The sequence below is a fragment of the Nematostella vectensis genome, chromosome 14 (assembly GCF_932526225.1).
Source record: "Nematostella vectensis chromosome 14, jaNemVect1.1, whole genome shotgun sequence".
Taxonomy (NCBI): Eukaryota; Metazoa; Cnidaria; class Anthozoa; order Actiniaria; family Edwardsiidae; genus Nematostella; species Nematostella vectensis.
Genome location: NC_064047.1, coordinates 3,563,462 through 3,575,237, shown reverse-complemented (window position 1 = coordinate 3,575,237; position 11,776 = coordinate 3,563,462). Strand labels below are relative to the sequence as shown.

Below are 11,776 nucleotides of genomic sequence, written 5' to 3'. Positions count from 1 at the left end.
ACGTTTCACTTCTTTTTTCGGATAACTGTTTTTTATTTATTTAAGATACATGTTAAATTATTTAGGTTATTAGTTTATCACGAGAGGATAAAATTATGAAAATATCGGCAAAATTAACTTCAAATACACTTTTCTTAAAAATTTGCAAATAGTTACATGTTATAGATAATGTTTGTAAAGAATCCAGGCCAAACAATGGATTACTTAATTGAAGTTTAGTTTATAATTTATATCAAGACTTCAGCGTACAGGAGCGGCCCGGTTAGCTCAGTCGGTAGAGCATCAGACTTTTAATCTGAGGGTCAAGGGTTCGAGCCCCTTATCGGGCGCTTAAAATTTTTAGTTTTTTTTTTTATACCCTATACACTTATATTGCTCTTTTTCTTCTTTCAACCTAACCAATAACTCTATAGTCTGATCTTTTTTCAAAGATTTCTAGCTTTGAATTTTTAAAATTAAATGATTACTTTTATAATTTGTTGGCCCGGAAAAGGGAATCTATGTTCCGATTTCATTTTTTCTATATTTACAAAACTTTTCTTTACCATTCATTAGCAATGTTTCAAATATATTATTTCCGAAAACAACAATAAGCTTTTTCAAGTTTTTACCAAACAAAGACTCCGGAAAAACATTGCAGCTGCCTGATTGTTTCTTATGCCGAACTTCATTGGTTCGTATTAGTTTCGATTGTGTAAAGGGGCCAATAATGAGCTTCGATATATTCTTTAGTAAGTGCGAGGAAGCTCAGAATATCAGATCGGCGTCAAAATGGCATCTAGCCCGGTTAACCAAGAAGACGCTGAACTCTATTTGCAAAAACTGGAGACGATCCAGGAAATACGGTGAGTTTAAAAAAGATTAAAACTATTTACCGGTATACTGAATCAAGTTGAACGTAATATGAGCCCAAAAATTAGTTGGTTCTGCTTTCTTTGTTTAGCACTAAATTGAGCATTCATTGAATTTGGTAACGGGAAACTCTTCTTTTACGCTTACACTTTTCGACTGGCTGTTTAAAGTTAAAGACATTAAGCTAATGGATTCTTTGCTTGTCGATTTCATACGAAGATTTAATTTGGTTAATTTTCACAAGTTTAGTGTAAACAATTTATCAGTTTTTAGTTTTTGGATGGGGATGTCTTCAAAATTACTAGTAAAAGGTAGGTATATAAGTATATCCCTATGTCGCTATTATCTTATGACAATTTAAAACCTTTGAGGTTATTGCACCGATTCTATGGCATAAAATCTGAAATGTAACTGCTTTAAAAATTGGTATGATTTTTTTAAACTGGTTATATCTTTTGTTGATGTCTTCGCTATCATGATATCTTTGTGGAAAAAAATCCAGACGCGATTAGAAAATTAAAATTTTGAACATAATAGCACTAATACACACGTATCACTAATACAACAAGAGTATTTATTCCTCCTAGCTGGAGAGAATATATTTGAAGAAAGTCACATGAGATAAAATACTTGGATTAGATATGGATCTGTAAATGTTTCTTTGATGCTTTGTTTATCTTGAAACAGGTGCTCAACAAAAGAAATAATAAAACAGTTTCAAAGGGCTAACCCTTTAACAGCAAAAAATCCATATACAGGAAAATTACAGTCTATAGTCTTTTAATAGTTCTTTTGGAATTGATTTTTTTACTGTATAGCCACAACAATCTCAGGTGAAACAAAAATCGGCACAAAATACTTTGGGTTGTAGTTTCTTTCATTATGAACGTGGTTTTAGCTAATTAATTTTGCCTGGGGGAGGGGAGGCAAGCCCAAGTCATTTATTGTATTTGTTGGGAGTTAAGGGGAGGGTAGGGGAGGGGAGGGCAGATGTAAGATTCTTCATATTTATTAGTAAAATACAGATTCTGAAGATTTGCCAAGTTTTGATATCTGCAATGTGAGAGTATCTCCATATGATTAATTCACTATACAAGAAAACAACATACTGATTATTAAATTACTAGTATTAATTGTATTTACTCTTGCTTTCTTGTGTGAATACTGGGTATATTGGGCTCTGTGGGGCCAGAATGTTTACAAAAAACATGGAATAAATGGCACCTGCCCCCCTCCCCATTAAATAAAATGAATGACTGAGGTTTTCTTCCTTCAAGCCATGGAACAAACCTCAACTGGCATGTGTTTGGCTCATCCAAATATCCTCAAGTGAAGCTAAAACTAGAAACTTTCCTTCCACCAAGCCTTTACCACACATCTAAGACCACCTGTAATTAACCTTGGATTGCTTACATTATAGGTCAAAGACATCCCAGTTAGGTAAACTAAAGAACAAGCTTAGTATGGAACTGGAGGCCACTGAAAGGGAAGAGAGGCTGTTGAAGGACTACAAGGCAGAGATGGAGGCCTTATTGCATGAGAAAATGGCCCATGTGGAGGAACTTCGACTGATACACGCTGACATCAACTTGGTAAATTACCTTTACACAAAAGAAAATGTCATATTAAAAAACTGATTGCTCCCAACCCAAAATAAAATTACTTTCTATATAAAGAAAGACAATCAATCTCTTGGCCCATTGCCCAAAGCAATAAGATTTCAATATCCAATATTTTAACATTTTGTGTTTTTTATCCCCCCATCAACTTTAAACTCTGTCTGAATGTTTAATAACCAATTTCTTGACTTCATCACTTGCCTTTGTGACAGATGGAGAACACCATCAAACAATCAGAGGCTGAGAAAGAGCGAGGGTTGGAGATAATCCGCCGACTGCATGATGAGTATAAGCCAGTAAAGCATGAGATAGAGAGGATGAGAGCTGCTCTTGGTCTAGAGAACATGCCACAGGTGGAAGAGGAAGACATAATGGCCGAGTAAGTGTGAAGAGCACTTCACCTGGTGGGAGAGGTTATCAATAAAATCCCCAAACATGGGAGATCTGGCATGATTTTAACCTTCCTTTGCTTATTTTTAAAGCCTGGTACCTCTTGTAACCAGTCTACAGCAAGGCCAAAACCAAAGAGGAAGGGGGGGGGCCGGGGGGGGGACTTGGGGGAAGGGCATCTCCCCCCACAGAAGATTTACTAACAAGCCACCTAAAATCACACCAAATCTCGAGTGTTTTTAAAAGTGCCTTTATGACCGAGTTGTTTGTATTCCACAGACGTATTCTTGAGAGGGCCCCAAGCGGATGGAAACCAGAGCCTCCAGAACCGCCACCACCATCCATTGCCTCACAGCTTGCTGCAGCAGCTGCCGCCGCTCAACAGCTTATTAACAAGAGGGGTCCATCTGGGGAGCGGCACTTTCGCCAACAGCAGCCCCCGCCCATGAAGGCATGCCTATCCTGTCATCAGCAAATCCACAGAAATGCCCCCATCTGCCCTCTTTGCAAGGCCAAGAGTAGGTCTAGACATCCAAAGAAGACGAAACGAAAGCATGATGAGTGATTTAGGGAAGGGATTTTAATAAGAAGACATGCAAGAGATAGGCAGAAGAGGGTAGTGGTGGAGACAAGGGCTGAAAAAGACTAGCCCATGTGCAGGCATTTAGCACTTGATTTTAGCTTAAATTTATTTATTTAAACAAGATGGTGGCTGTGACTTGAAACATTGCAAAAAAAGAACTGAGTTCATGTCTGTTTTAACATGCTAGAAAAAGACTGGAAGGGTTTAGAAAAGAGGGGATAATAATTAGAACATGTTTTCCCATGCTAGGCTTGTATTCCTTGGATTTGGCCTTTGTGCAGATGAATGGAAAGAAAATAGAAACTAGGGTATGAAGTGGAATAAACTCTTGTGTAAGCTTACTGGAGTTATTTAAGTTTATTGATTTCAATGAGGTTTTCTAATAACTTATATACATGCTAAAAAAAAAAAGTACTTGAAGCTGCTTTATACCCAGAGGGTTTCTGAGACATCCTTATTTTTAGGAAACTTGTACAAGGGGAGAAATTGTGCGGCACCCTTTCTAAAAGTCATATCTGTCAACCTGGACACAAATCTTGTGAAATACAGTTAATATGTGAAAAAACCCAAGAGAGCCAATGCAGGTGAATACAGAGAACATAAGAACATTCTCACAAAAATTAGAGAGAATCTTGTGACACCCGCCTAACGCAGGTCAGTGGCGTAGCCAGGGGTGCCCCCTTCTAGCAGTAAATGTAAGAGACATCTAAAATACATGAGAAAATACATTGAAAGGGCCTTTTGGGTCCCCCCTGTTAAAAATCCTGGCTATGCCGCTGCAGGTGAGTTGACAGCTATGAAACATGGTTATGCTCCTAAATATCCAGAGTATCAAACTTGTTAAGCCTCCAAAGCCTATTTTTTGTACCAGGGAGTTTATGTGGTCAGTGCTTATGATACATACATAAAGATTGCAAACATTGTTTTTTTTTTTTTTGCCATCCCATGTAACATATTTATTCAAGCAACATCTAGGTAATTAGGGAATTAAAATCTGTGAATTGAAGGTCTTGTAAGAATTATATTTCTTGGATTTCTGCAGTAGCACGCATTCATTCACTGGAAGTCTGTTGTCCACTACCCTGTTAGTTATAAAGGGCCGAAAACTTTCTTGTTCCAGGATGCAATGCATGTTCAACTATGAATTAAGCAAGATAAAAAAGAATACCAGACAATTTTTGGTAACTATTCATTGATTTTAAACACTTCAACATTTGTCAGCTGGAATAAATAACTACACAGGACAAACCTGAAAGCTGTTGATAACAGATAAATCTTGATCAATAGCAGAGAGACCAAAAAACATTTGAACAATTTAAAACGATCAAATGGGCAAATGGAAAACCAGCTCCCATTAGAAAAAAGTTTTGCAATTTACTCTCTTCTGCAAATGCTCATCTTAATTTCTAGACTGATTGGTTTGGCGTGTACCCTGGCCTCCAAACTTCTCTCGCCCAGTGACGCTCAGCTAAAAAGTTGAGACGAGCGGCGTTTTGGCTGAGGGTCACTGGATGAGAAAAGTCTGGAGGCTCTGGTACCTAGGGTATTTGGAGTGAAGCTTAGGCATTCTTTTTGGGTTTCCAGTGCTCTTTCAGGTTTCCTGTGGTGTTTCGGGTTTCCTGTGGTTGTGATAATGTGATGTCAAATGATACCCTTCCCTAACATTTTTTGACTCATGACAGAACAGAATCCCAGTCTGGTTGCTGACTGATATTAAGTTGGCATGATCAGAAGCCATCGACAGTAGTGCCTTCCAATAAAAAATACTGATTAATGCTATCTTAAGCAGTTTATTAAGTTACTCCTATAAAGTGACATTATAAGCCTCTCTGTACAAGTAAAAAGGAGCAACTTTTAGTCATTTTTAAGGCCTAGGGCCCTGAGCCTCTCTAGCAGAGGTGGGTGGGAGTAGTGATAGGCAGAGTAAAGCTTGTCCGCTATAGGGAACCCAAGGTTGTCCTGGTGCAGCTTTATAAGTGCTGAGCGGAGGTGTGGCGCAAAGCCGAGCTGTTTGGCAAATGCATCCGCCTGGAACTCAAATCGACGAGTCAGGATGGTCATCAGGAAACCTAGTAACTAAAGAAATAATAACAAAATTTCAATTTGCATATGAAGCCAGTTTACAGCAAACTTGCCACAACCACACTTGTCTCCAGGCAAAAACTTGAGTCAAAGAAAGAGAGGGAGGGAAATCAGTTGACATGTGGGGAAAGTAGGGAGAATTAGCCCGAGAATCAGTCCTTGTAGGACCTAAAATAAATGCCCAGATTCATTTTATGTTCCTTGGTCTTTCAGATAAATACGTTTATGTGGCTTGAGCACATTTGAATGTCTCATGTAGAGGGGTGTAAACAGATAGAAAATAGTACTAAGGAGTCTCAGGACAGGTTAGATAACTTAGACGATGACACAATAGCATAGAGTAGAAGAAATGTGAAAGGTTTATGTTAAGAACTGTTGTGTGCCATGTGTAGGGAGTGTGTGCTTAAAATAATTTTTTTTTCATTGACTACACCCCCTCCCCACCCCCCCCCCACCCCCAACACACACACACACACCCTCACACAAAAGCCATCCATGCAAATAACAAACGTTATGCTTTGAAGACCAATTTCTCACCTCGTTATACGGGGAAAACACAAACTGAAAGATAATGATGAGACCTATCAGCACAGGTTGGCTGTTGAATCCAAACGCCTCGTACAGGACTTTCTCATGCATCAGGATGCCAAAGATCAGAAAACAAAACAGTGTGTTAAACTGCAACAGAATATTATAACACAGTATTAGCAATTCTGATTGCAAGATGTTATCACCAATAAAAAATATAATCTACATTGGATGGGCAGCATGACTTAGCCTGACAGGGGGATGGGAGTCCAAAATTTTTTTCCTTTACCTTTTTAGTTTGTTTGTTTTTGTCTGTTATAGTTTAAAAAATTATTTGGGTATAATTATTTCGGATTATTTCGGTATATATTTTTTAAAAGAAAGGAAAAGAACAAGGGATGACTCTATTCAGAATTGCAGCCATAGGCTGAACTGCTCTAAATTAATCTTTTTTTGTGGTTTCATCCAGACTACTATCCAAGCGACACTGACGGCAAGCAGTCTACATGAATAATTAGACAACCAAGTACACACACTGAATAACAACTCTGCCTTGTAGAGCAGTTCTTTAACATAACAGATATGTTTGCTGGGTACCCTGCTAGCACAGCTTTCTTCCTGTTTGTTTCTATCAGTTCGATTATCTGTGTCACGTCTCTGTCCTTTTGCGTTCTCGTTTGACAAGGATGAGGGGACTGGTGGTGGGCCGATTAAGAAATCATTGAAGGCTCCAGGGGACACCAAGTCCCTAATGTTTGGCATATGAGCCCATATTATATTCGCAGTGAAGTACTCCAACCCGGACCTTACCTGTGATATAATGAGATTCTTGAGATTGTGGCTAAGGCTCCAATGACCAAGTTCATGTCCTAACACCGCAAGCACCTCATCATTAGAACATCCCTTTTGCTTGGGCTTTTCTATATCTTCAACCTGCAAATAGCACATCATACGTAAAATCAACCTCAATAAATAGTGCTATCATAGAAAATAGGGTTATCATAGAAAAAAACTTTAGTTTTTTTTATTCAGGGGTATATAAACCTCCATTCATATATAATATACCCCATTCCTGTATTGACCTATTTCATCAGTTTTTGAACTCCTAAAAATGAGACTTTGATATTCAAACCTTGTGCTCTGAAGAACTGTCAGTCTTGCTATCATTGTCTTTTCCAGATATCTCATCTTCATCTTTTTTGGTTGGGCTCTCTGCCAAAAGGGTATCAAATAAAACAATCCTTTTGTTCTTGTAAAAGCCATAGAAGTACGCATTGCTGTGAGATGACCTCTTAGACCCTTCTACTACAAGGATCTTAGTGAGGGGAAAGTCGATACTGAGAGCCAGCTTTTCTATCGCTGTGCGCAGGGCTCCTTCAGGTAAGGGTGTGAACTTGTCGAACAGTGGGGCGATGTAGTCCAGGTACACGGTCACAATAACCTATTAATGAATATAAACGGAATAAGTTTAGGTTTAATTTACAGCTGATTCACAAAAAATTAAAAAAAAATTAAGTTTGGGGTTGCAAAATGGAAACAAAATAAGAAACTTTTTAAATAATATATATTGCATTTCTTTTCTCTCATGGGGAGGGGGGTACAACCCCCACAACCACCCCCCTAGATCTGCCACTGATTTGAAAGGTATCTTGATCAGGACCACAAATTGAAGTCAAGAAAAGCTTGCTCCCATATCGATGGAAACTCAAGAATAGAAAAGGTATTGCTGAAGTTGTTCCAAGACCCAAGAATTTTCTAACTTATCAACTGAAGTTGTTCCAAGACCCAAGAATTTTCTAACTTATCAACTTTTCTGTCTTGCTTTCCTTAACTCATGACAATATCAAAAAATGCAACATTTACTGGTTGGAAAAAGCCCACATTACATACAAATTACTGGCTTTCTGATGATACAGGTGCTCAAAGGTTTTACCAATGCATGGTACCTTGTGGTATTACCATAGTAAAAGACTAAAATATTAAAATGTAATTTTACAAAATCATATAACTTGAGTCATTGAAATGTCACTGTGCAAATGCCTGTTTACATATTCATTCACCCACCAAAGTGATAAAGATGGTGAACAGCCAGGCATACAAGAAGAAATACTGTCCTCCCCACTTGATGATGAAAATAAGGCCTGCCGAGACGGGCAACATAATGGCCATCATCACCACGAGCTTCTTAATGCTATCCTTGATGAAGAAACCAAGAGTCTGTGTACAGATGACAAGTAAAATGTCAAATTATCAAGAAGTATGTAAAGGAGTTTCAAAGCCAATAAACTAGTGTTTTTCCCTATTGGAGTTTCATTCTATAGCTTTGCATATTGCCATGAGGGTGGGCTAACAAATGAGGTGATATGATGACATTGGTGAAGAGGAGGTGGAGAAGCAAGACCCATGGTGGTAATAACAATGACTACAATGAACATGACAATGTTGAAGAGGAAGATAATGGGGAGAACCAAGCAATACAATATCATTGATGAAAATGATGATAATAAATGACAATAAGATATGACTCATAATGATAACAGGATGATGATGATGATGACGACGATGACGACCATGATGATGATGATGATGATGATTTTGATGATAATGATGATGCATCATGATATCATCATCATGAGATGATGATGATACATGATAACATAATCCTGATGATAGGATAAGCGATGGATCATAATGACAAATGTATAAACATGAAGGTGATGTTGCTGATAACAGAAAACAATTATGTGTGTTTGACCGACCTGTTTGTTGAATCCATGTCTCTCCTCAATCACAAATGTAGAATACAGACTCCAAGGCAAATCTGTGATTGTACTGAATATCACTGCATAGATCAGGAAGCTCATGGAATGAGTGATCTAATAATAACACAGAAAATAAAATTTTAGTGAGTCTCATAAAATTAGTGATCTAATAATAACAAAACGAAAATAACACTATTGAGTTTTACTGTATAAGTGAAATAAAAATAAAAATAATAATAAAATAGCACTAACAAAGTCTCATGGAACAAGTGAATTATTGTTATTGAGTTATTTGAAATAATTGAAATAAAAAATTTTATGAATTAAACTATAAAAATACATGTGCAATTTGTACCTACAATAAAAAGCTAATTATATAGTAACCTTACAAGGTTATACAAGTACCATACAGTATGTACCTCGTATTCAGTAGTGAACCCAAACTTAGCTATAAGGTTACCAGAGATGTTCCACAAAAATGGAATTCCACCTAGTAGAAGAATAACCTGCAAAATAAAAAGAAGTAAAACATCAGAATAAACTTTGCTGGTAAATCAAATTAAAACTTAAAAAGATAAAACAGTTTTAGTAACAGTGTTAAAAGAACAATAATTTTAGCTTTTATTCAATTTGAAAATTGTGACAAAAGTGGTGGGCTTACAAATGGTGATGCATAAAAATATGGAGGAAAATACTACCATCGAGCATACCCTACACCCCTACCTTTACCAAATGTGACCCGGCAATGGAAAACGTACACTAGAGAAAAAGCGTTCAGGCTATGAACGAAAAATATCGTTCGACAGATTATGCAGAATGCTTTTACGATATTCAGAATGATATCAGGTTTCTACGAGATCCTATCTCCGATTATTAGATTGTTTCTCAGAAGTCAAGATCATTTGTCCGATGGCAATATGGTTTTTTAAAGACAAGATTGTTTTTCCTGTTTTTAATATCGTTCATCAACGAGTTTTACACTCGAAGGCGAGAACGTTTTTCTGATTTTCAAGATTGTCCTTCTGAAGAAATGATCGGCTTCACGAAGACAAGAACTTCTCTCCAGGATTTACAAAAAAAAAAACAGTGAAAGAGAGCCCCAAAGGTTTAAATGTTCTTCTGATTTTGATAATTGTTACCAAAAAGACAACATTGCTCTCTCGAGAAATGCTTGGTTTGTTAATTTTAATTTTGAGCTGTTTCAGCTTAGCCTACATATGTGACATTAAAGCTGCGGTTTAACAAGTTGTTGGTTTGAAAAGACAAGAAAAGTTAAAAAGCTATGTAACTGGCTTTCTTAGTTTGCATATGGCTCATGATCTATTTGAACACACTTTACCTATCGCGATGATCGTAATGGCAAATTAAAGCTCAGATATTAATGTGTGAGTGCAATATGTAGCAAGAGCAAAGCTGTCATAGTTATAGTGGTCGCCATTAACATTTGGTTGTTTTGAGAAGACAAGAAAATATCAAGAGCCAACTCACTAATTTGCATTCGGCATACAACAAACTTTACGGATCACGCCTATTCTAATGGCAAAAGAAAGCTGAGATAATTTAGAGAGGTCTGTTTGATGCGCAAGTTTAGTAGCAAGCGAGAACCGTCATGTTGTTGTCACCACCATTAACATGTCGTTGTATTGCTAAGACAAATAGAGTCAACTCGCTTTCTTAGTTTGCATACGGCTCAAACATTTGCAACACTGTAAGTTATCAAGTATTTTCAATATAAACTAAACAAAATGTGAAAATTCTGATTGCTCTCTCCAGGGGACAAGATTAATAAAAACCTTGCAAATACCAAGGACATTCTTCCAAATTTTAAAAAATGTCTTCCAAACTTCAAGAAAACAATCTTTCAAATTTTAAGAATGATCTTCTGAACTTTCCGAATTTTAGAGAACAATCTTTTGAACTTTAGTTTTTTTCGAATTTGAAAGAAACAAAACTTCTGAATTTAAAAAAAAACATTCTTGCAATTGTGCCCCGGGAACAAGATTGTTTCTGAACGATATAACAAAGCAACATCGCTCCCTCATTATTAAAAATATTGTTCCCTAATTATAGAAAAAGCGTTCCCTAATCTCCCAGATTTGTCCAAAAAAACGTTTTTCCCTTGCCTTGCCACAAATACGGAGCGACTACAGAGTACAGGGCCGGTGGGACTTCACACCTTGATTCCTATAGAACGGCGCAATAAATACAACGGAAATGCTAATGAACCTGGATGTGGCCCTAAATTCTGTAGTCTAGCTCCGAACCACTGCCCCCCCCCCCTCCCCCCCTCAGCAAATCCTAGGTACATCCTTGCACCATGACTGCACCTGTGTGGGCTTTAGCTTGATAGATTGTTTATCGCTTTTCGTACATAAGAAGGCCTTACACTTGTTTCTATCTGTGAGTAAATTCCATGATAGAAGCCGTAAGTGCTGCGATCTAGTTGATACTTGCGAGCTTTCTCAAACGTATCTTTTTCAAGCACATCTTTGAGCTCGACCGGGATGTCTTCAGTTTCCTTAAATAATTTATGCTGAAAGCAAAGTATAACCGTGATAAAATACAACAATAAAATTTAGAAATCATAGTACGTTTCGTCTTCTGACACCAAACAGAAGACGAAAGTAGAAGAAAAAAATATATACAGACAGAATAAAAAAACATTCAAAGAATATAAACCTATGATGAATAGATGGCTTCATGCCTAATTTAGGTAAGTACAATACCTGTCTATATGAAAGGTACGACTCCCACAAATATACAAGCCATAAAAATACGAAAACTGCACTGAAAACGTCCACCATCTTGGATTAAAGGGTGAGCCCGCAAAGAAACAGCGGCTATGTGCAAAAAGTCTTGCGCGAAATAGCTCTTGTCGTCTGACAGCTGTCACCGTTTGACCAATGAGAGAACGGAACATAGCGGGAAGACCCCGAAGCCCGCGGGTCATTTCTCCTTGA

At 37.4% G+C, this 11,776-nt stretch overlaps 2 protein-coding genes and 1 non-coding gene across 3 annotated transcripts; 2 read left to right on the top strand and 1 right to left on the bottom strand.

The window, feature by feature from the left end:
• The first annotated feature begins 256 nt into the window (after window positions 1–256).
• Window positions 257–329, top strand: Trnak-uuu. Its single transcript has one exon. It is a non-coding gene; the product is annotated as a tRNA-Lys (tRNA).
• A 382-nt stretch (window positions 330–711) lies between these two features.
• Window positions 712–3,785, top strand: LOC5502531 (zinc finger C4H2 domain-containing protein). The gene is made up of 4 exons (XM_001623655.3): window positions 712–845; window positions 2,273–2,444; window positions 2,684–2,850; window positions 3,141–3,785. Exons 1-4 carry the CDS (start codon window positions 772–774, stop codon window positions 3,424–3,426), a joined length of 699 nt encoding a protein of 232 aa, XP_001623705.2. The 5' UTR covers window positions 712–771; the 3' UTR covers window positions 3,427–3,785.
• Window position 3,786: 1 nt separating this feature from the next.
• LOC5502532 (CAAX prenyl protease 1 homolog) lies at window positions 3,787–11,762 on the bottom strand. The gene is made up of 9 exons (XM_032370798.2): window positions 11,543–11,762; window positions 11,203–11,349; window positions 9,236–9,322; window positions 8,814–8,930; window positions 8,119–8,271; window positions 7,187–7,495; window positions 6,865–6,987; window positions 6,064–6,204; window positions 3,787–5,520 (listed from the first exon to the last, which is right to left on the bottom strand). Exons 1-9 carry the CDS (start codon window positions 11,618–11,620, stop codon window positions 5,299–5,301), a joined length of 1,377 nt encoding a protein of 458 aa, XP_032226689.2. The 5' UTR covers window positions 11,621–11,762; the 3' UTR covers window positions 3,787–5,298.
• Window positions 11,763–11,776: the final 14 nt, after the last annotated feature.